Below are 25,465 nucleotides of genomic sequence, written 5' to 3' on the forward strand. Positions count from 1 at the left end.
GTTGTGAAACATTTTAAACTAATGGTTAAGGAGCATCCTCACAATATTACTACTAACCAAAGTATCTTACATTTGGTGTATTTTCCCCCAACCTACATTATTATTATATTATTTCATATCGTTTATATATGAAAATGCATAAACAATACGTGTATAGTAAAAGCTGTGAACTTACAAAGCAAACATACATAGCATCATACATGGCTCACATACATCAACCCACCACCAACACCTTGCATTATTGTGAGACATTCGTTTACAATTTATGAAAGAATATTGTGAAAATCTTACTAGTAACTGTAGTCCCCTTCTTACATTTGGTGTGTTTCCCCCTAACCCACCCTATTATTATTTTTAAAATATATATGACAGAAGTTGAAGACTCACAAAACAATCATGTACATGTGCAGAATTCCCATACAACACCTTCCTATCAATATGCCACATCGTGGTGGAACATTTGTTACAGATTATGAGATAATATCATCAGATTATTACCAGGTCCATAGCTTATATTTGGCACACTTTTTCCATACTCTCCCATTATCAGCACAGTACATCTTTGGCATAGATGCATGAATATTACATTATTACTGTTAACCACAGTCCATAGGTCACTCCAGTTGTATTTTTCTCATGCTTCTCAACATTTGCACCACCCTGAATAGTGATGCACATATGCTCTAATTCACAAAAGACCCCTTGAATTTGTACCATCAGCCAAAATTCTCATCCACCTCTGGGTTTACTGTGTTATTCAGTCCCAAGATTATTCTCTAGCTTTCTGTCAATTGGCATTTACATCCCTAGACTACCCTTTCAGCTACATCCCCATTTATAAACCAGCTGTTACTCACTATAAAGGTTACCATTAACTCTATACATTTCCACAATTTTGCAGTAAAATTAATTAAAACTTCTACCTTAAACAGCAGTATTCCATCCCAGTTCTCTTATCTCCTCTAAGAATCCACCACCTATCACCAGGTCTTAATGATATTTTCCTACATTTTCTTCTAGAAGCTTGTTTTTATTTTTAGGTTTTTGATTCGCTTTGAGTTAATTTTTTTTAAGGTGTTAGATAGGGGTCCTCTTTTCTTCTTTTGGCTATGGATATCCAGTTCTCTCAGCACCATTTATTGAATGGACTGTTCTGCCCAAGTTGGGTGGGTTTCACAGGCTAGTCAAAATTCACTTGACCATTGATGTGAGGGTCTGTTTCTGAACCTTCAATTTTGTTTCATTGGTCTATGTGTCTGTCTTTATGCTGGTACCATGCTGTTTTTAGCACTGTAGCTAGGTAATATAATTTAAAATTCAGAGCTGAGAGTCCTCCAACTTTGGTTTTCCTTTTTAAGATGTTTCTGGCTATTCAGGACCGCTTAACCTTTCAAATAAATTTGATAGTCATATTTTCCATTTATTTTTAAAATGCTGGTGAATTTTTATTGTGATTGCATTGAATCTGTATATCAATTTGAGTGGAAATGACTTTTTTTTTCAGAATTGACATCTTAATCATATTTAGTCTCCCAATCTGTGAGCATGAACTGTTCTTCCAAGCATTTAGGTCTTTTTTGATTTCTTTTAACAATGAGTTGTAGTTTTCTGACTACAAGTGCTTTACATCATTGGTTAAGCTTATTCCTAAATATTTTGATTTTACCTGTCATATTTTATTTTCATTACTCTTTTGACACTTCTGGTTACTTTCATTGATATAACCTTTATTTCTAGATTCTCTTCCAGGCCTTACTCTCCTGTCTTTTCCTTTCAGGCTATAGAACACTCTTTAGTATTTCCTGCAAATCAGGCTCTTGGTTACAAACTGTCTCTGTTTCTGTTTATCTTTGAATATTCCAAACTCAATCTCATTTTTGAATGACAGTCTTGCCAGATATAAGGTTCTTGGCTGAAAGTTTTTTCTCTTGCAGTATCTTAAATATATCATACCACTGTCTCCTTGCCTCCATGGCTTCTGATGAGAAATTGGCACTAAATCTTATTGGGTGCCCCTTATATATGATGCATTGCTTTTCTCTTGCTGCTTTCACAATTCTCTCTTTGTCTTTGGCATTTGACATTCTGATTAGTATGTGTTTCAGTATTGGTCTCTTTGGATTTATTCAGATGGAAGTACATTATGCTTCTTGGACATGGATATGTTTGTATTTCAATAGGGTGGGGAAATTTTCTATCATTATTTTTTCAAATATTCCTTCTGCCCTTTTCCCTTCTCTTCTCCTTCTGGGACACCCATGACACATATATTTGCACATCTCTTGCTGTCATTTTTTCCATTCTTTTCTTCATCTGTTCTTCTGTATGTTCACTTTTAGAGGCCATTTCTTCAAGCTCACCAGTCCTTTCTGTGCAATTATATGATTCCAATGTATTTTAATTTCATTTATTGCATCTTTCATTCCCATAAGATCTGCTAATTTCTATGTATGTTTTCTAATTCTTCTTTGTGCTCATCCAATGTCTTCTTAACATTCTTATTCTCTTTAGCCATCTCATTGAATTTAAGGAGATTTGTTTGAACATCTATGATTAGTTGTCTCAACTCCTTTATGTCAGCTGGAGGCTTAGTTTGCTCCTTTGGCCCATATCTTCCTGTTTCTTGGTGTTTGTTGTAATTTTTTGGGTGTCTTGGCATCTGGTTTCATAGATGTATTTATTCTAGGTGCAGTTTCTCTCTAGTTTAGGACTTTCTTGCCCTTTCTCCCTTACTCATTGTGTAGTAGGAGCCAAAGATGTAATTGGTGCTATAAGCTGTGGAGGTTCAAGCTGCTTTTAGTCCCCCAGGGACTGATGAAGCTTCTCCTAACTTTCTCCTTTGCCAGGGGTAAGGACAGAGCCACAGCTGTGTGTAATAATCCAAGTCGTGCAGGTGTAGGTTGTAGCTGCCCAGAGAGACGGATGAAGCTTCACACCTCTTCCTCCCCTGCCTGGGGTGGGGATGGAGCCATAGGTGTGGGCGGCAATTTATGCTGTGCAGGTGCAAAATGACTGCAGTGGCCCTGTTAGACTTCCAACTCTATCCAGCTGAATATATCTGCAGTTACCGGGAGAGGCTTGTGCAGGGCCTGCTAGTGTCCTCCTTTCCAGAGGTGGAGCTGAAGCCTAGGCTAGGGCTGCAGGCCAGTCTGGGTGAAAGAAGCTGGTCCCTATGGTCATTGTGATTTTTAGTCAGCCAGTTATCCCCTCATGCTGTGGGAGAAGTCAAAATGGCAGCTACTGGCCTCTGACTTGGACAGGTTCAAACATTGGTCTTAGGGTTATACTTTAGCCAGCCAAATTTACTAATCAGTAGCTGAAGTCAGGGGCCAACTGTCTCTTCCTCTCCTGTTTTTGGGAAATGGAGCTTCCAATTCCAGTCACAGAATATCTCCTGAGGTGGCTTGTGTCACCAGAGTAGGATGATCACTGTCCGTTGTGACATGACCTGTATTTTCTGGGCGAGGCTGGCACAGGTCTTCCCAGTTTTCTCCCTGCCAGAGGTGGGCCTAGGGATTATGCTAGATCTGCAATCTGATGTGGATGGAAAGAAGCCTGTCCTACCAGCACTGTGATTCTCAGTCCACCCGACTTCCCCTCGTGTGGGGTTCAAACTTGAGCTGTTCTTAAGATTATACTTTAGCCAGCCGAATTTACTAATCAGTAGCTGAAGTTGGTGCCCAACTGTCCATTTCTCCCCTGTTTTTGGAAAGTGGAACTTCCAATTCCAGCCAAGGAATAGCTCCTGAGGTGGCTTGCACTTCCAGTGGTGGATGGGCACTGGCCTCTGGGGCGTGGAGAGCTCTACTTATGAATCTTCCCTGCAGATGGGCAGTCTCCTGCTTCCATTCTTTCAAGGATGTTGCAAGATGGTCTTCTGGTGTCCTGGAGCCCCAAAACAGTTGTTTTAGATAGCTCTGGGTGATTACTAACTACCCTGTAACATGTGTTGACTGTAGGATCGCCTTACTCTGCCTCCATCTTCCTGGTTGCAAATTACTTTTTAATTGTGGGGCTATCTCCTAGATCTTATGCATTGCACTAAGTGAGAACACTTCACTTGCAAATGCAGAAATTAAACTCAAAGTAAATTTTATTGACTCATGTATTATAATTAAGAAGTTTAATGGTAGATCTTAATGGGAGACTGCATCCAGAGGCTCAAATATTACTGTCAATTTTCTCTATGTCTTGGTTTGTATTTCTTTATTCTTCAAATAGAATCTCTACTATTGACAGGCAAATGACTGCCAGAGACTTCAGATGCACATCCTCAGTTAAGCAATTCCAGGGGAAGAAATAAACAAAAGGATTTTGTCCCAATATTTACATATATCTCAATTTCAGGTCCTATATGCCTACCATTCTGGCACCACAGACAGGATTGAGGAGGGCTTTTCCAAAGGAATCTGAAGAAGGAAAGGGAAACTGATCTGGGCAGAGAAAAAGAATAACTCCCGTAGTCTGCTATACCAATGTTTTCTCACTTTATAGTTAAGCAACTTATTTTTTAGTCCATATACATTAAGGAACAATGTTCCTGTTAAATTCCATTATTTCAGTCACCTATTGTACTATATATTTGTCTCCTTTTGACTGCCCAGCATTTGAATCTCTTTTCTTTGTGGAATCTGCCACTGTGGAAGTCTTGGTAGGAAACCAAGCCACATCTCCCACCACAGAAATGGAAAAATATGCAAACTGTTCCTAAACTCTCATAACTAGGGCTCAGGGAGGTAACCTAAGTTTGGCTAACTTCTGTCTGCAACTTTGAATGTAGAGCAAGAGAAGCGAAGAAACAGGAATAGTTAGAATTCATTGTGATGGTAGCAGAGACATTCAGGGCCTAGTAGTAGTATTCAGGTCATTGATAGCCCCCATGTCTAGGGGCAGGAGCAAGGCACTGGCATCCTAATTAAGTTGTTTTCCTGGGGCATGATACAGCCTGTGATTCTAGGCACACAGCTGCCCTTGGTTCTTGCTCATTCTATGAGGCTGGTTTTCCAGCCTTCCTGTTGATTCTGTGAGCTATCCAAACCCTATAAATTCCTTTTCTGTTAAAGTTAACCAGAGTAATTTTCTTTTGCTTGCAATCAAAAGTACTGATTGGTACATTCTGCTGATTTTTAGCAAAGTTATTTTGAAGTACCATTATTTTCTCCAAGGTGGCAATCATTGCTTAACTTAAGTGTTTCATCTTAATGTATTTAAAGGCTTCAGATTCTAGAATCTCTTCTTCCATGTCCCCCTTTTATATGACTATAAATGTGACCTGTTCAGAACCAGTTGCTGCCTTCATTTTACCATCCTTCTTTTAATACTCTTCTAAGAACTTATTTTGTCTCCTCTTTGCTCTCTTTTTCATTCACTGAATTGTATCTGTCTACTATACTTTAAAACAAATGCTGTACATCTTTCTGGGAATTTTCCTGTGTCAGATAGAATTAGTTTGAGTTGCATGTAACAGATTAATTGCAATAATGGTTTACAAGATAGAAGTTTCTCGGCCATATAAAATAAGTCTGCAGTTAGGCAGGTATTCCAAGGCTAGTGGGTGATCTATCTCACTGCACTGCCATCCCTAGGGAATGGTCCTTTATCTCACTGTTCAGTTAGAGCTCCCCTATCACATTCTTGTTCTAAACAAAAGTATAAAGACAGGGAAATCGTTCCTCTCCTTTTTAAGGAAACTTCCAGTAAGTTTCTATACAACACTACCACATATCTGTCATTGGCCAAAACAAACGACATTTAGTTGCAAGGGAAGAACTGTGCCTAGCTAATAATCAGGGTTCTCTTATGTATAAAGAAAGGGTAGAGCTGGGGAGGTAACTGTCTCATCCACAATTCCCACTTTGCCTATCTCTTTAAGTGATTGTTCTTCTTTCTTGTTGAAATATGGTTTATTTTTCATTCTAGAACATTGTACATTTTAAGTTTAATTAGCATAGCAAAAACTTAGAATAAAAAATAAAATACTGATCATATTTTAAAATCTCGTTTTCATAATTAGTGTTTTGCAATTCACTTTTTAAGTTTTAATTAAAAATTTATTTTTATGTCAATGTTACAGATTACTCAGTTAATACAGGAAAATAACTACAATAACAAGTCTGCTTTAGTCAGCGGCTACACTTCCCCGCTTATGTTCATTCCTCAGTCTTGAAGGATTTGGGATGATGGCTGCTCTGACTGCTTTAGGCTGAGAAGGAATGTAGATGTTACAGGTGCAGACGAATGAAATTGTTTTGCTTGCAATTGAAGATTCTTCTTGCTTTTGGGATGGGGCTGATCCATCTTCATTGTTTTGTTAGTTGTCCAGGGCATGTGCTGCTGACAGCAACAGAAGCAGACAAAGAAGAACACACAGCAAAATAGACACAGAGAACAGACAACTGGGGCGGGGGGGGGGGGGAAGGGGAGAGAAAGAAAGAAGTCTTAAAAAAAAAAAAGAACTGGAAAGTAAAAGTTGGCCACTTATCTGCTGGTTCAGGACTCAATAGACATAGGAACAGTCCAAGGACTTTAAGTGTTTGAATAATATACTTTTAATATATTGAAAATTATAGGTTCAAATAAAGGAAATAAAAGAATCATCATTAGGGGATTAATAAATGAGTACAACCACGTTATATTGGGTGAATAGCTTTTCATATATTCCCAGATAGAGCCCGTCAAGGCGGTGTTGATTTCATGTGGCCGTGTGGCTTGTCTATGGAGTCTGGACATCCCTAAGGCACTAAGGAGTACTTTTATTTGAGGCTTTGTTTACTGTGGCAATTCCTGGAATCTGACTGAGACATGCATAAGTGTAACCTCTGGAATGATCTCCTGACATTTTAAATCTCTTAACTATAAAAATCTATTTTAATATTTACTTTTGATCAAGGTCTTTCTCCAAATGTATCACTGATTAACACTTGGTATTAATAATAATCTCTTAGTGTCAGGGAGGCTCATCCCTGAGTCATGTCCCACATTCGGGTGAGGAAGGTAATGAGTTTATTTGCAGAGTTTGGTTTAGAGAGAGGCCACACTTGAGTAACAAGGAGGCTTTCAGGAGGTAACTATTAGGCAGTAATTATAATTAGACTTAGTTTTATTGTTACAGGAAAAAGGCTCACATGCAAAATTGAGAGCTTGTTTTATTAGCCTGTTTTCCTTTATTAAACAATAATAAAATTATTATTAAACAATAATAATTCCAGAGCTGTTGGCCATCTTTTTTGAGAAAGTAGCAGTAGTTACCCAGGAGGGATGCTTAATATTTTCAGTTAAATTAAATTTAACTATTAAAAAGTTAGCTATTGTGAACACCTTTATCTATCCAGAAAACTTACCTATGGCAACAAGGACACATTGATAGCCCATAGAAGTGTGTAGCTGTGTAATGTTCAATATGTTTAAAAGGCCCTGTCAAGACACCTGTGTCCCTCTTTCCTTCTTACCAAGAATATGTTAATTGACAGGTAGAGCTTAATTTACATATTTGCCTTGCTTCTTGTGTAAAGTTCTTTATTTCTGAAGATAAAACTTTGACATGCAACTGGCTGCATGTACCTACTGAGAAATCTCAGGGTGAAACAGTATAACATACAAGGACATTTTATTGTTTCTGATATATATAACAATTTTCTAAGAATATAAAATGCAACACTCCCATAACCCCCCTATTGTTGACACTGAACTGGTGTGGTATCTTTGTTACAATCGATGCAAGAATGTTAAAATGTTACTGCTAATTTTAGACCGTATTTGCTTTAGGTGCTTTCCCCCGCAAATACCACTCTATTATTAATACCCTATACTAGTTTTAGCCCCTGAAAGTCATTCTTACATTTGTGTTATTAACTACAATCCTTGTACATCACAGGATTAGTTTTTATTGCACCCATTCCAATTACCTTAATAGAGTGGCTCAGTTCTTTTATAGAAAATTGCTATTATTTTCAAGATGACTTCATAACAAGTTAGGTTTTTACTTATAAAATGAGTGCATTTTAAAAACAAATTTATATTACTTGTAGATTATGATATGAAAGTAAAATACAGAAGATCCCTAAGACCTTCTTAAATCCCCATATTCATGAAGAAGAATGTGTGAAATACAGTGGTTGAGCTCACTGCCTCAGAGCTTTGCTTCTGTACCTTGATATCAGTAAAATTATAATTTGAATCAGGAACTTTGTCAAAAATTTACATTTCAAATTACTAATTATATTTTTTATAAAGAAATTATTTTGAACATAAAGAAAACTTGCAGATATTAATAGCATAATTTCCTTTCACTTAGTTTTCCCTCATGTTAACATTTTGTACAACCATTAAATCCAGGCAATTAACATTGATACTGTTAATTAGTCTACAGACGTTATTTGAATTTCACTTTCTTTCCCACTAATGCCCCTTTTCTGGTCCAGGATCTAATCAAGGATCCCACAATGCACTCAGCTGTGCTGTTTCTTTAGTTCTTTATAATCTGTGACAGTTCCTCAGTCTTCATCATTCAATGACTCTGACATTTTGAAGAATTATGAGCCAGTTATTTTGTAGAATGTCCCTCAGTTTGGATATGTATAATGTCTTCTCATGATCAGATTATGCATTTTTGGTAAGAATATCACAGAACTGATGCTGTGTCTTAGTGCATCATATCAGGAGTATAAAAAGTTGAAAAATCTTTCTATTGGTGGTACTAATTCTGATTACTGCATTAAAGTGGTGACTACCAGGTTTTTCCACTACAGTTACTATTTTCCCTTTGTAAGTAAAAGGTATCTCTTATGGAGGAGTCCTTGAGACCATGCAAATATTTTCTCCTCATATTATCATCTACTAATTTTAGTATCCATAAGTGATTCTTGCCTGAAACACTTATTTACTGCAGTGCTTGCCATGGTCATCAATGTCCTTTCTGATTAGAAAGAAGCATTTGTAAACCTTATTGGAATAAGCCTGATTGAAAATTCTATTGGTTAGTACATTAAAGATAAGACTGAGAAGTTTTGTGAAAGTTACAGGAAAAATTGTGTGCAAATGTTTATTTGTGGCATTTTTTTTTTTTACTTTAGTTGAGAAGATGTAATAAGATCCAACTATATTTGTGTGATAGATATGACTCGTGATAGGACTAAGTAACTTTTATGTTGACTCCCAGTTCAAATCCTACTTTTCTCTTTAGGAAGGAAAAAACCTTCCTGGTCCAAAGCAAGAGATGGGGAAAACCAAGCAACAAGGAGCTAGAACTCTCTCAGTCCTGAGCCAACTTATACTGAATAAATATATAGTAAGCTTCTCAAATTTTTTCAATTTACAGACATTTCTAGGGAGTTATCGCCATGGCTAGAACAGATAAGATACTATGAATACATAGTGCTTGCTGATCTCGTTCTGCATGTATGTCACAAACCACACTCAAACTCATCCTCAGATATTCTTCGATGGTAGTGCCAGCCAGACAATGAGCTACTTTACCTTTAATTCTTACTTCATATGCATGTGATTTTTACTTCATAATATCACTTTCATATGATGGGAATCCCATTGCCAGGACAACAAGAGTAGTAAATGAGGAGGTTAGTCATTATCAAAACCTTAATTCCTGTTGGTAATGTTCCTAGTTCCCTCACTCCTTGTGTTGGAAAAATGCAAAAATTGTATACTTTTGTTGGCTTTTCCAATTTTGTTTAGTTTTCAAGGTTGCCATGTGTACATTCATAAATTTAATCATCAAACCCATTTTATTTCTACCAACTAGCTTTGATACAAATTAATGTTCTTTAATACATTAGGGTGATTTCAGATCCGTATAAACTACTCAACATTTTGGACTATAAAGTAGAACATGAATTGTTGTTTGGGGAAGAATGAGAGTCTTCATGTAGGAAGTTATAGATTAAGATAGATAGGATGAATCAATTCTCAGCCTAATCTTTAACAATAAAAGTAACAATTGCAATAATGGAAACAAACAAACAAAAATGCACAATCAACAACTAAACAGAGAGGGGTTTAATCATAAATTTAAAATACTGGTTACTAATAAAAGAAAGAAAAATTCCAGAGCATGGCTAATAAGCTTCAAGGATAAAGAAAAAAAGAATTCCTTGCACTACCTGCCAAATATAGCACATTACAATCAGGAAAAAACCATGCTACAGTTTTGGGGTGGGGTTGAAAACCCAATATACTTGATGACAATATTTTATAGATTGTTATGCTGCACAAAAGGTCTAGTTATTGAATCAAACATAGTGTTAAAGAGACCTTTTTTTCACTAGGAAAACTGATTCATGTATACCATCCACAAAGATTCTTTTCCCTCATCATCAATGAAGATTGATTTAAGGCAGCCTTTTGGGCTATTACATCTAAATGCTTGAATATTTCATTGGAAAGACTTTCATAAGTAGTTACACAGGTATATGGTTCATTTTACTCATTCCTAGAAAAATTATGTCTTGTAAATTTGGTAAGAAGTAAGCTGGCACCCTTTTCACACTGAAATTGATTTCCAGAAAATTAAGTGATGGCCTGTTTGGCATTCCTAAAAGTGTGGAGTTAAAGACTGGATTCTAAAAACATTCATATAATTTCAAACTTTATGAAAGTGAACTATCATTGCTTGGTTAGTCTTTCTCGATGCTGATAGTATGAATTAGTAGTTAGAAGTAGAGTTCAGTAAATTTAAAATTAAATGTCATTGGAATGGTAGAACTCTGCAAACATTGAAGGAGCAATATAAACTATAGTGCAAAGATTTTCTCCATAAAGTTCTATATTTTTGTGAACCATTGTTCTTTTTTGAATGAAAGTAATTTAAAAATATAGGTCCTAGAATTCAACACTGTAGTCTATGTTGCATTTCACAACTCCAATCTGTCACTAACATCTTGCTGTAGAAGAAAGGGGACATCAGGTATCCAGAAGAGTAATGAGTTATTAAAGATAGCAATCAGATATTGCAGTCTTTCCACTGGTATTTATTCTATTTTGATTTTAAAATGTAACCCCCAATATCATACATATTTATGTTATTTCAGAAGTACTATATGTATTAGGGTCTTGGCAGGAAAACAGACGGCACAATTGGAGCAGTCAAATAGGGCAGTTGAGGAGTTTAACGAAGGGATTATTTAAAAATTGTGGATTGGATTAAAGGAAATAAATTAAGATTGGTGAAGCATTCTGGACTAGTAATATACCCTTAGGCCTAAAGGTGGAAGAGGAGCAGGAGAGTTCTCTAGGATCCAGAAAGTTTTAGGAGGGTCCAACAGGAGTTGTGGCCCTTGTAGAGGTATGTAGTTACTGTGAAAACCCGAATTCCCCACTCTTACCACTCTGATCTACGACTAGTGTCTCCCTTTAGCTAAACCCAATTGGCAGCTAGAGAGACAAAGAATGCTTGTTGATTTGGTCTATAAAGTCAGTCTCTAGAGCCAAAGAACAGGAGTAGGGTAGATAGACTTTGGAAGGGCAAATGGAGACTATCAAACACATTGTGTTTCAGTAAAACTACAATTGATTGTATTTCTGGCTGCTAATTTTTCTTCCTTCATTTAGGCCATGTCTTCTAAGATTGCAACTTCTGGTGATGTAGATTGGGGGGAGGGGGTGCCGCGTGTTCATCTCTTTGTATATAACCTGAGCTGTATGTGTCCTGAGCTGTGCGTGTGGGACAGTGAGACTGCAGCTCTGCCCTTGGTAACCATGACAACTCAAGTCCCAGAAACAGTTTAGCAATGCAAACTCTATAAACTTTAAATATTCAGGGAAAATGCAAACCAAATGTGCTAAAAGCTTACCTAGAATGTATGAAGTCCATGGTAAAAGCTTACCTAGGATGTGGAAGATATATGTTAATTCAGGCTTATTGAGCACTGAAACAAAGAACCATTTGGCCCTTCCTCTGTATAAAAAGAACTCAAAATTCTTGTTTGGGGCTCAGATTTTGAATGAGAAGCTCTGAGCCTGGCCGGTTGTATATAAATCTCTTTTTTCCTTCCCAAAGTTATTCCTGAGTCCTGGCCTTTCTATACGCAAGTAACTGAACCTCTCGGCTTCTACAGAATTTTTGGGAACTCTCCCGGGATTTGCAAAATGAAGGCCAGAGAAGGTAGAATTTCGCTACCCCTTCTGGATCCCTGAGGAAGCCGGGAGGGCTCAGGTGAATCCCAATCTGGTTGCCTCTGGATTATGTTTAATCCAGAAAAGATGTGGGCTCTTCTGGAATCTTCCCAACAAAAATTGAGGGCAATGGAAGGTTTGAAAAAATTCTGGGAATGAAAAAGACTCCAAACATGGAAAAGGTAAGACCACCAGGGGCATAGAACAGGAAAAGCCTAATTCTAAAATTAGGAGGGAGCCTGATCTGCTCTCTAAAGGAGGAGGCCCAAGTACTCCTGAGAATATGGGTAGAAGCCGTCTCCTCCAGGTCTGAAAGGAAAGGAAAAAAGAGAGAAAAAAGCCTGGTGTTTTGAGTTTGTCTAACTGCATATTAGTATCTGGTTCTGGTCTTGTCTCTACTGAGATCATGAAGGCTTGATTATAATAAGAAAGGATGTTTATAGGTTTGAGTCCTAATGTCCTGGAAATTGGTCTGGATTTTGAAAAACTTGGTTACAGGAAAATGAATTGGCTTTCTCATGAAGCTTGGTCTGGGTATAAAGTTAAACAGTGAAAAGGTCTAGCTGGAATCTTTTGTTATGTGCTGAATTGCAAATGAATTCACTTTATGAACAGCAAGGATAAGCAGGAAATCCTGGTCAGATGTTAATGGTAAGTGTTCTCTTTCTAAAGTTTGTAATGGCTGTGGGGGCAGCCATGCCGAAGAAAATATATATAGAACTTGTAAGTCAGATTAATAAGTTTAGTGTTTCTGTCTGTGTCACCTCAATGCTTGTGTTAGAATTGTGTAATTATGTAAAGTGGTAAAATTTGGTTAAGCTGGAACCCTCCCTTGTCATTGACAAAGGAGTGAGTTGATTGTTGTCTATAAAGCAAAACCGTGGTGTAAATGTGTGTGCACATGCTCTGCTGCCTTGCCTCTCTGGGTCCACCCCATTTGCCAGAACTCAGGGATTGTCTTTGTCCATGTCCACACCATGCATCCAAGTTTGTTGGAGCTGGCCCAGTCAGGGTGACTGGTGGAGCCAGTGACTTGAATCATAGCCCTACCAGGACAGGGGGTCCCAGGAAAGATGCCGAATTTGAAAAATTCTTTCAAGCCATTTTAGTAGCCTGGACCTTGCTACCATCACCTTATCTCCCCTTCTCCCTTTAGGAAGACACATAATAAAAGCGGGCTTGCCCCTTTCCAGTGAATCCAAGCCTTCTATTCGTAAGCCACATTCCTACCAAATCACTGATCAACCTGGAAAGGGGGAGGTAAGGGAGATCTTTCTCTTTGTAAGTCTATGTAGAAATGGTTTGAAATGTTTAAAGCTGTAAACTGATAAAATACCTTGGTCTAAAGGAAAGAGGCTATTGCTTGAAAACAATAAACCTCTAATCACTCGATAGCTCTTTTAATGGTTTGGCTGGGAGCAGTTAGCAGTAAGGGTCATGAAATATTGTAGGAAAAAAAACAGGAAAACTGCAGGGTTATTTCTAATAAGGTTCTTGTAACTTAATTAATAAAGGTGTCCAATTCATCTTAAGGTAAAAACATACTAAAAACTGTAGCTAAGAATTGGAATCATTGTATAAGTACCCTTATGTATGTGTATATATATATATATATAAGTTGGTAGCTGGGGCTATTGCAACAGAGTAAATGTAGCCTGGATTTCAACTATTGTGGTGGTAATTGTAAACTGCATTTACTTGTGATTCCTGGAAATCTGGCCCACCCCTTAAGAATTCAACTTAATAATTAAACTTTAAAAACGTATAGTTAAATTAGAAAAAAAGGGGGTATATACATATCACTTTTGTGCCATTCTAAATATTTCTTGGTCTTCTCATTTCCTCTTTACCCTTTTAAAGGAAAAACTGTTTTTTTTCCTTGACCTTTAAAATAATATGAATTAATTCTGATTGGCCATTTCCACCAGAAATCAGAAATAACTGTTGCCAGGTTTTCCAGGAGTAAACAATATTCTTCCTAGGATACCAGGCCTTACTAAGCAATGCCCCATTGTTCAGGCTGTCTCAGAGGAAAAAAATGAGTAAAAGCTACCTGGTTTCTTTCCAGTCTAAACAGAAGCCCCAAATGCTTGCCAGGTTCCCTCCAAATAGTGGTTTTTTCAGGCATTGCCACACCTCCACCTCACACCCAACGCATTGACTGCATTGGTACCTGGTACATAATAAGTGCTCAGTAAATAAATTGATGTATTTAAAACCTCACAGGGAAATTACTATAAAGCATTTCCTCTAAATGTTGTCTTAACTCATTCTTATGTGTGTATGTGTGTATATGTATACTATTTATACTAATGTAATGTTACCTGTCATATTAGAGGGTTTATGGCTGTGTGCATCAGTGGTCAGACTGTGGATATAAAATATTATAGCCCTTGATCACACACACACACATATATATTTTACTCCATGTTTGTAACTCTTTAATTATAAACAGAGAAGTAAAAAGGGAGGTTTTAAATAACAAATTGATGTTTCTGTGTCAAACTATTCATGTCTGCCTATTTGCTCAATTTATTAAAATTAAATATGCAGTTATATAAGTAATATATATATATTTCTAAAACTCAAATTAAACTAACGGTATAAAAGGTCATATAAAATCTAAACATATAGAACTGTTAAAAGGCTATAAAATCCCCATGAAATTATATAAAAACAGTTAAATAATTGCTTTATATTCTAGAGCCTAAAAGTTGGTATGCTTTTGAAATTATTCAGTTTTTAAAATTATCAAAAATAAAAGGCTTTACACTCCTGTAAAAAGGAAAACAACATTCCTTATTTAATCAAGAACAATTTCAACTTGTTTGGCTTAAGTATTATCTCTTAAATTTGTAAAATACCAGATTGATAAGTTAGCATTATATGTGTTGAATCTTTAGAATAATGGAAACTGTGTTTCATGAAATTAAATTGAAAGCGTGAAACTGCTCCCTCTCTCTCTTAGATGCATGGGGTAGATTCCATTGTTTGCTAATTGTAATCTGGAGTAAATTTGTGTAATCAGTCTATAATTGTGGTCAATTGTAAAAAGTTTGTGAAAACATCTTCTGAACTGAAACATTTAATTGGTTCTAGTTCTAAAAGGTTTTATTAACTAAAACATGAATCGGTATTAATGGCAAAAAGCAAAATCATGGTAATAAAACCTGTCTGAAAATCACTGCAAGGTGCATATTTAAGTAAATGGTAATGGAAAGTTACCTCGATTCTATCAGGAATCTTCCATTTTCATTTTAACAATGAAAAATAGTTTTTTTCTTCTACTACTAAGGTAAAATGCCTGCTAATATCGTCATGGTAAAAGTGTAAAAAATAAACAAAGCCATTTGATATATAATGTGTTGCATTGAAAATGTTTAAAAATATATAAAAACAAGGGATAAACTTTAACATTGTCAGACTCTCTTGTGCATTCAAACCAGGCCTTGAATACATTACAGGTTGCCTCTCCATCTGAGTTATTGGCTAGGCTGGTCACTGACCCCTCAAATAAAAATATTTGCCATATCATGCCTCTGGTTGTGCTCCTGAAGTTGATGGAAACTACGTTGCAGTTTCAAGCTCCTGCAGCAACCAATGATGGCTTGGTACAGCCAAGCGTATAAGGGGTATTGCCTCCAGACTGGCACTGTTCCATAGTGCCAGAGAGCACTGTGCACCAGGCCAGTAAAATACTGGAAATTCTCTCTAGGATCAACGATGCTGCAACTTGCTCACTGTGTGAAGAGCATGCTAAGTGGAGCCATGATGACCAGGATACTGTAAGTAAAACCTAAACACAATTGACGTTATGGCTTGCTCCCATGGAGAGATAACATGTAAAGTATTATAAACCTGAAATTTAAAACTATTAATTGCAACTCAGAATCCTTATGCATTAAGTAATACATTAATATTAAGTGCTGTACTTTAATCCTATTCTAAATATATGCCTTATATTTATATTATCTAAGGCATATATTTATATGCCTTATAAATATATTATAATGTTATCTTTTCTATTCTGGATCAGGTGCAAAAGTACATTAGACATGTTAAATTCCTGGTAACTTCATTTTCTAAATAGTTAATAAACATGTCTATAAAATAAGGTGGCGGTCTTAGCTGAAAACAATGGGGCCACCAGTAGCTTGCAGGAAGCCAGTTAATTGGTGCCAGGCTCAGCCACCCTACTACTCTACTGTACTCTACTGTGTAGCAAAATGAGGTTTGCTTGCTAGTAATAGGCCACCTATTGAATAGTCAGAATTACCAGAAATTATTCAATTAAAGCCAAAATGTTAAAAACTTTATTCTATAGTTCTGATCACTCCCATAGCTAAAAAACCTAAGAGAATTTCCAACTTGGTGCGTTAATCTTGAATGAAACCAACTGCCCAAAAGGAGCCAATTCACCAGAAGCACCTGATGGGGCACATGAGTGCCAATCATTAAACAGCCTGAAATGCATCTTCAGAACAAAGCTAAGTACCTAATACTGTTATCTATCACAATTTCTCTCTGAAAATAAACTTAAAAAAAAAAAATATATATATATATATATATATATATACTGTTCTTCATCAACTTTTAAAAAGGGTGCCATCTTTATAGGCACCTAGCCTTGGCTACCTCTGTAATCCAATGTCCTCTTTATAAAAAAAAAAACAGACAAAAAAACCCAGGTATTCCAAAATGTTAATTGTTTGTTTCTTTCAGAATGAACATCTTATTAACCATATGGAAAGTTCATCCAGCTTCATACAGAATGCCAGATCCATCTTCCACCAGTCAAAGTAAAATAACAAAGTTTTTACACCTTGTTAGGTAAGGACTACAACCCATGGCCAGCAGGAAGTAGTTACAGAAAAGAGAAAATCTTCCTTCAGCACCCCTTTAAAATTAAAGGTGTAAACTCTCTAAGGATAAAATAAAATTAATAGATGGATCTGGAGCTTGGCAAGAAATCCACATAAGCACCAATAACCCCCAGGATAACTGCTGGGGGGCCCCACCCCCAGGATTCTACTGTCAGGATGAAAACTTCTTCTAAAAACAGGATAAACCCTGGATGTTACCCAGGGACTTTGTCTTTGGGCCCTCGCTGGGAAATTGATAAGTGGGATAATCAATCAAAGCAATGAACAGCCACCCACCTCATAACTCCAACAATAATTACACCAAAGCTTAGCAAGATAAGCATAAAGGGGGGAAATGATGTAGGCTATGGGTGGGGGCTGTTCATCTCTTCGTAGATAACCTGAGCTGTATGTGTCCTGAGCTGTGCGTGTGGGACAGTGAGAACTGCAGCCCTCCCCTTGGTAACCATGACAACAACTCCAGTCCCGGAAAAACAGGTTTGCAATGCAAACTCTATAAACTTCAAATATTCAGGGAAAATGCCAACCAAATGTGCTAAAAGCTTACCTAGAATGTATAAAGTCTATGCTAAAAGCTTACCTAGAATGTATGAAGTTCATGCTAAAAGCTTCCCTAGGATGTGGAAGATATCGTGTTAATTAAAGCTTATTGAGCACTGAAACAAAGAACCGTTTGGCCCTTCTTCTGTATAAAAAGAACTCAAAAATCTTGTTCAGGGCTTGGATTTTGAATGAGAAGCTCCAAGCACAGCCAGTCATAAATAAATCTTTTTTTTCCTTCCCAAAATTATTCCTGAGTTCTGGTCTTTCTATATGCAAATAATTGAACCTCCCTTGACTTCTACAACACTGGGAGAAAGAATTTTTTACAAATCTTGGGAATTGATTCTGATAATGTTTTCTCTATTATACTGATATGTTCAGTTGAAGATTTTAAAAGAGGCTTTACTTAACTGATTTTTTTTCTCTCAGTTGGTGAAGTATACAGTTTTTATAAATGCAAAATAACAAAAATTTAATGTCATGAAAGTGATCTAATATATATTAGGATAACACCTTGATTTATAAATATATCATTTGTTGTTTATATACCTTCTAGCCTACTATAACATTATTCCTTTGCTTACTTTCTTAATACATAGGTCATTTAGCTGTAGTATCTGTATGAATTCATTTGCATAGAATGAGTTCATAGAGATTTTAACATTTTATTTTATAAATTTTCTCATACCTTTATTCAAAACATCATTCAACAATAGAGTATTAACAATAATTGAAAATATTAGAACCTCCAACTAACCAAAAAAATTATTTCAGCATCATGTCATGGATCTTGTTTATAAGAGACTTCCAAGTTATATCCTATATTAAGTACACATTCTACCCGATTTTCTTCATATTTATATCTCTAAAATTGCAAATCATGCATAACTGTGACACTGGTGTTTTATAAATCATTGAAAATAAAATTTTACATGTTTAATTTATTTGACTTACTACAGCAGAAAATATACCAATACATTTAAGAAAGATTTTCCCAAAATATAGAAAACAGCTAATTAAAATTTCACACATTAAATGATTTTGAAACACTCTATTGTATGATAGCAGGAATTATTAGTTTAGTTTCAAGTTTTTAAGATTGTATTTTTGCACCTTTGCCACTGAATCTAAATTAGCTTTTTTTCTTTTTTCTTTTTATGGAAGGCAGGAAGTTTAACATATACAGTGTACTGATTGACTTAAACTATACTGTTATACTATTAAGTTCTTATAATTATGACACCTCTATGTTGAATTTTTACTTGCATGTATGCATATGTATATGTATTGTGGGTGTGTGTATTCATAGATGTTGTATAATGTGTTGTGGTTAAAAACTCCAATGATGGCAGCTTAAAACTTTTTTTGTTACTAATAATGTCTTAATACCTAAAAACGGAACAGAGGTCCTCACAAGGTAAATTAACCACGGAAATATGCCAATTTTGACTTCATTTCCATTCCATTGAATGACTGCATTCATTCTCTTTAGATTTAGAGCACTTCATTCTACTGTTCCTCAACACACTTTATAGAATTCCAGCTTGCTTTTCACCTATCTTTTAACAGTTTAACATAGATGGCTGGATCGGGTCCATTGTTCCAATTGTATGTAGCTTAAAAAGCTCTGCAGTATTTTACTCTTACCATTGTATCTGGCTTCCCCGAGTGCTCTGCTCACTGCATTTCACTTGTACTCTCTCTGTTTTCTAAACCCATTTATTCCTATTCTTTCTGAAGACACTTGTTCATCTGAGAGCGCAAATTGACTTCTCCCCATTTTATTTCCTTAACTAAAAATGCACCATTAAGGTTGATTGAACTCTTTTAGAGCACTTCATAAAAATGAAAGGTCACAAGAAAGTAGGCTACCAGTGTTTGTAAATACCTGTTTTCAGCCAAATTGTTAGGAAGGAATAAAAAATAATTGGAAATTTTAAAGTGTTACGGATATATTTTTTTACAGATTAGTCTTTTTTGATTGTCCTTTGAGAGACACACTTGTAGATTATTATTATTGGGGGAAGGGGCACTATATTATAACTAAAGATGGAACAAATAGTAGAGCCAAACCACGGAAGTAATTTCAAACAATTTCTAGGAAAAAAAATAAACTAAGTTTTACAATAAGCTTGAGGAAAACATGGCAAGTCCATGATTAAAATACACTTTTAAATCATATCACCTTAATATTTTTATTGTATATTACATAGTCATTGTTAATTTTATGGTTTACAAAAATAGTAAGATCGTGATGACTAAGATATTTTCCTATTGTGTAATGTTTAAAAATGGAATTGTGCTGGTATGAAGTATTTTAATATTTGGAAGGAAATTAGAATTATAAAATTAAAGACCACATGAAATGTAGAATACTATTTGTGAAAGGACTTCAAATCCATTTCCATTTTAATGATTGATAAAATAGAATTAATTTTAAAGCTTTCTAAAATATGATATTTTAATGGATTTTTATTCAGAATTATGGAAATACAGTTACTTCTCATGAAAATAAAACAATATAAGGAAAAATCTGTGCAAACTTTAAAATAACATTTCAAAATCCCAGCCATTTTATATTGAAAATGCTAATGCTGATTAATTTTTAAAAAATTTTTTACTAATAGTTATATTATTTTCTGCTATCTTCTTGATTTACTTAAAAGAGCATATAGTTAATGTAAGAAAGAAATCTTCTGGAAGAAAATATGGCTCACCCGATTGTGGAGAAGAAAAAAATTTATTCTCAATCTTGCAAGAAGGGTCGCACAACCAGAAAACGTGGCTGGCGCCCCAAACAAAGAAAAATGATAAAATTTATACCCCTAAGCCTAGCACGCAAACCCTTCTTCTGTTTCTCCATAGCTTGGATACTTCAGAGGTTACAACCTAGCCAAGAAGATCTAACTTTCCTGTGCAAAAGTTTGTGATTAACTGCTTCCCCCATCCCATTCCAACCATTAAATAAGGAGGAATTTACTGCTGAATTGGTATTAGCTCTTTCTTGGGCATCCTTTTTACTGCCTATGGGACTGGCTTAAGCTGGTTTCCTTTGTTCCTGCTTAAACTGGGAGTGGGAGACTGAGGCAGTAGGCTGCCAGATTACACTAATTAATATTTTCTTATTTTATGTGAAAACTAAACTAAAATATAAATGATAAATAATTTGATTTCAGGTAATAGATACTTTCAAAACTACTTTCTAATTTCTTGTGAATGTTACTTTAATTTTAGTTTACATGATTTTGCTATAAAATTATTTAACTATAAGGAGAAATAGCAAAATATAATTTTAAGGTCTAAAAATGCATATTGAGTTTGAGTGGTTTAAAAAATAATCGTACTCACAATTGAAAGAAAAGGAAAAAATAAAGCAATAGTAGAATCTTGTAATTCATATTTTTGTATCATAAAACCTTATAGAAACAATATTACTAATGAAATAACTGTGAACTCCTTGCTGATCTAGTTCTAAAAGGCAAATGTGAATAAGTCTTCTTTAAAACTCAGAACAAGTTTTCCTTTAAAAATATTTTCAATAATAATGGAAAGAGATGAACAGGAAAAGTAGTTCAGCACTTGGAGGTTGTCCAGAAGCTTTAAGTTTTATAGCAAAGGAATGAGAAAAATGAATTTCTTTCTCATAAATGAGCCCTTACTTGTTTAGATTCATTGAACTAACAGAACTTGGCCACAAGTGCTTACTCACACTCATATAGAAATATAAATAATTTACCTCTTTTTTTGTAAGTAACATTTAATTGAAGCTAAGGATGGGTATCATGACCTAAGAGTAAGATCTAATGCTTTAAAACAAACATTTTTCATAATGCATGATAGCTTATAAATAAATAATGAAATGGCATGCTACTTAAATATAAAAATTATTTTAAAACTACTTATAAGTACCTGCAACATATACACAATGCACACTAAATATTCTATGCAAAAATTGGTTATAAACCATACTTAATTTTGAGCCAAAAGTTAGAAAATTCCAGACTATAAAAATAGAAGTGAATAATAAAGTTCTTATTGAACAATTACTTAAAAATAATTAAACTTCATATCATCACTTTGACCTCATTGATATTAAGTTCAGCATTGTAGGCTCTGAGTCTATAGTTTAGGTGCCTTAAATAATCTAGTTTTCTAGGTTGTTTGTAGAATTGTCCTTAATTTAAAACAAGACATATTTTGATATTTGCAACAAAGAATAATTTTACTGTAAAAATTATGTTTTCCTCAGTTAAACACATTGAAAGAGATGAATAAATAGTTCACAGTTGTTACATGTATTAAGGCCTTAAAACAGCTACTTACATAATGCATTTATAAACTTATTACTACAGCAATCAATGGTCAATTCACTTATAATAATAGAAAAAGCAATTAATTTGGAGTCAGAAAATCTAGGATTAGGTGTTATATCTACTCTCCCTTTTTTAGTCACAGCTTCCTGAATTTTAAATGAAGACAGTATATGCCATGTGTACTTCAAAGAGTTATTAGGATAAATAATAAAAAATGTGGGCCAGTGGTTTGTAAATTTAAAGCCCAACCAATACCTGCACACTTGCCTGCTATGTTGCAATCAGTTGTGAAATGTGTTACAAATAATTGTAACTAAAATTTAAAATTTCACCTTTGTGAATGATTTACTTAAAAAATAATTTAGAGCAGACCCAAAGTCATTTCTATTAGAACATCACTCATACTCAATTATGTTTTCATTTGATTTGATGAGCAGGAAAGAGATTTAACGGTTATTGCCCTATAAACTACACATAAACAATACTTAACCTATTTAGGTCTTCCCAAGGAAGTGTCTTCTGTACATCAGTGTCATCTGCTATCAAGGCAGAAAAAAATTCAGAACTTCTGTGCCAAATCCTGTTAAGAATCCTCCTCCTCAATGTTTTTATGTAATATTGTTTATTGTATATTTATATTAAAATGTTTTGAATGTTGGGTTTGTGTCTGTTTTCTGTACAGCACCAAACAATGCCTAAAGTCTTAAATATTACTATTTTTTGTGTCACTATCAAATTATGCACTTGAAACTATATTACTTTCTTTCAAAAAGAAATTCAGCAATAATTAGGATTCAAATCTATAATAAAATTGATAAAGTATCTCAAAATTTAACAATTTGTATATAAAAATAAATGCTAAAGCTCAAATATGTTAAAAACATAAAAATATGGCTAAAAGAAAGCCAAAATGTTAAGTGGATGCTAGATTGTGACTTATGTTTTCTCTGCTTCATACTTTTCTATTTTTGAAATTTTTTCCTCCAATCAAAATTTATTATGTTAATTTTCCCACCTAATTTATTATTTTAAAGGTCACCTTTCATTATAAAGTAAAATATTCATTTGTACATAATTATAAAAGAATAAAAAAGCAGATGATGCTAACAGTAACATATAGTGAAGGGAAGATTCTATTTTAACACTGTAATGAATTCAATTGTAAAAACTAAGGGCAACAAAGACATCTTCTGGACACCTTAAGAACTGCATTATTGTTTTTTAAACAAAGGATCTTATTCCCACAAAAACCACACATCAAGAACCAAAAAATCAATCTGTAATTAGGCTTGAGATTTTAAATATTACATGATTAAATTACAAACATACAGCATTTAGAGAAGAAATAATACAATTCCATTGCATACACACTGGGATTATACAGTTTCCAAAATATCTTTAAAAAACGATGTCCAAATGGATCATAAAGTACAAATATTTTAATGAAAATAATTTATTTTTATGTAAGGAACATGTAAAATAGTATGAAACCTACATGCAGTGCTGAACCAGAACTCGAAAGTTTTAAATAGTACACTTCATAAGCCATTGAGCTCTTTGAAATCAAAATATGATCATCAATTTAAGAACTGTATTTAACAAATAACTAAGCAAATTCTAAACCATATTTGATTGATTTGTAATATGTCCTAGTACTATGCAATAGAATAGTTTAGAAAAATTATTTTGAGTGAAATATATTAAAAATCAAAATTTAAAATGTGTTCATTCAGTTTAAATATGTGCTTTTTTCAGGCTAAAACTACTTGTAAAAATGTGTCACGATAAGCTCCAGTATGAAATCTGTCTCTTTCTTCTTATTACTAGAACATGAATAGCTGGTTGCATCCATAGTTAGCCAAATTCAGAAACTACCATTGATGTGCACAATTTGCATCTGTAAACAATTTTGAGGGCAGACCTGGACTGAGGGTCCTAAAAATCTAACCTGGCAAAAATCATTTTGCTTTTAAGAAATGTATTCTTTAGTTTTATGTAACCTCAACTGCCTAGATACTCTACAAATGAAATTACGTTTATTTCCTAAAATTACATTTACTTAATATCTCCCTATTGCAGATCATAATAAGATTTTATAACTAAATGCTTCCAACACTGAACTAAGTATTTGAGTCTCTGGACTTTGGCTTATGTCACCTTTATCTTTTCAAACTGATATGTGATACGTTAGTTCATGATTTCTCTAATATAGGAATTCAAATGAATAATTAAGATAACCATAAAGACAGTTTAAGAGAGGTGATGTTAAATAAAATTCACAAAGGTAATAGAGATTATCTTCAAATGGAGCTGAAGTGTTTCAGTAACATAAGTAACATGATTATCTTACTCATATTTTTTTCTACCCACCACTGTCTGCTAGTTTTTGCACAACTACTAAGCAGAAGTAGATTTCTTGGTGTACATTCATTTGTCTTTAAGCAGTTACATTCGATTTGATCTGGGAAAGTTGCTGCCAGATATTCTGTAAGAAATAAAATGTTTATGAATCAAATTACAGTGACTTAATTTCCTAAAGGATCAGTTAATTTAAAGCAATTCTGAAATAAATAATTTATGTATTTTATATGTATAACACTTCAGAAAGACAATAAAAAGAGGAAATGATCCTACTTTTGGCTATTTAAAAGTTGGGTTATTCTGAGGACTCAGTGGGATAGCACTGACTATAGATTATAACAGGAGAGTCAGTATGGCAAGTGGCAAAGCCTAAACTAGATCTGCTGCTGGGGCAGGACAGGAACTAGGGCGGGTCTTTCTCACAGATGAGTTAGAACATGACTACAAAGAAACCTGGGACCCACTGGATGGAATGTGGGAGAGGGTGGGCTATGATGTGGACCATTGACCATGAGGTGCAGCGATGCTCAGAGATGTAGTCACCAAATGCAAGTAATGTCTCATGATGATGGAGGAGAATGTTGCTATGGGGGGAGGAGTGGGATGAGGGGTGTGGGGGGTATATGGGGACCTCATATTTTTTTAATGCAATATTTAAAAAATGAATAAAGACAAAAAAAAAAAAGAAACCTAGGAGTAGGGAATACTTGGAATTCTGGACAGACAGGTGTTGAGCATCAGAGTGGATTCTGAATGAGAAGCAGCAGGTTCTTGGGCTCTGAGCTGGGCCCTAGGACTAGTGAACAAGATGGGAGGGGTAAGGCAAGGGAAGATAGGAGGAAAGGTTTGAAGAATTTATAAAATTCTTGGCCCTCACAATCTCAGAAAGTTTAACTTATCTGCTATTCAAAATATAATTGAATCACTTTGCACATGTAGTGAGTAGACTGAGTTGAGAGAGAATTAAAGTCAGTCGTTTCCATGGAATCATTTGAATGTTATTCTCACAGAAGAACTCAGTATGATGATTCTTTGTTGATAGTCATTTTCTAAGTCTTTTTGAATTATGACGTAAATACCCTGGATTTTGGGAAGGGTTTGGTGAAAGTGGGAGAAGTCTTATACAACTCTACAGCTTTTCTCTGCCCTCAGAGTAAATATATAGTATTATAATAACAGGATTTCCTACTTTTATTCAGACTAGCAAATGTGGGGTGTCGTTTCCAAAGAATGATGAAA

The 25,465-nt window shown here is 34.8% G+C and overlaps 2 protein-coding genes across 7 annotated transcripts in view; one reads left to right on the top strand and one right to left on the bottom strand.

Moving 5' to 3' along the window:
• The window catches only part of RTN1 (reticulon 1), a 521,272-nt gene that overhangs the window by 28,624 nt on the left and 467,183 nt on the right, over positions 1-25,465 (top strand). The window lies entirely within an intron of this gene.
• Positions 23,128-25,465, bottom strand: part of LRRC9 (leucine rich repeat containing 9) — a 145,530-nt gene continuing 143,192 nt past the window's right edge. For all 6 annotated transcript variants that reach the window (XM_058293331.2, XM_058293332.1, XM_058293330.1 and 3 more), the window contains one exon: positions 23,128-24,350. In XM_058293331.2, coding sequence (XP_058149314.1) covers positions 24,311-24,350 — 40 coding nt within the window. In that variant the 3' untranslated portion in view covers positions 23,128-24,310. The remainder of the gene's footprint in view (positions 24,351-25,465) is intronic.

The sequence above is a fragment of the Dasypus novemcinctus genome, chromosome 3, assembly GCF_030445035.2.
Source record: "Dasypus novemcinctus isolate mDasNov1 chromosome 3, mDasNov1.1.hap2, whole genome shotgun sequence".
Classification (NCBI taxonomy): domain Eukaryota; kingdom Metazoa; phylum Chordata; class Mammalia; order Cingulata; family Dasypodidae; genus Dasypus; species Dasypus novemcinctus.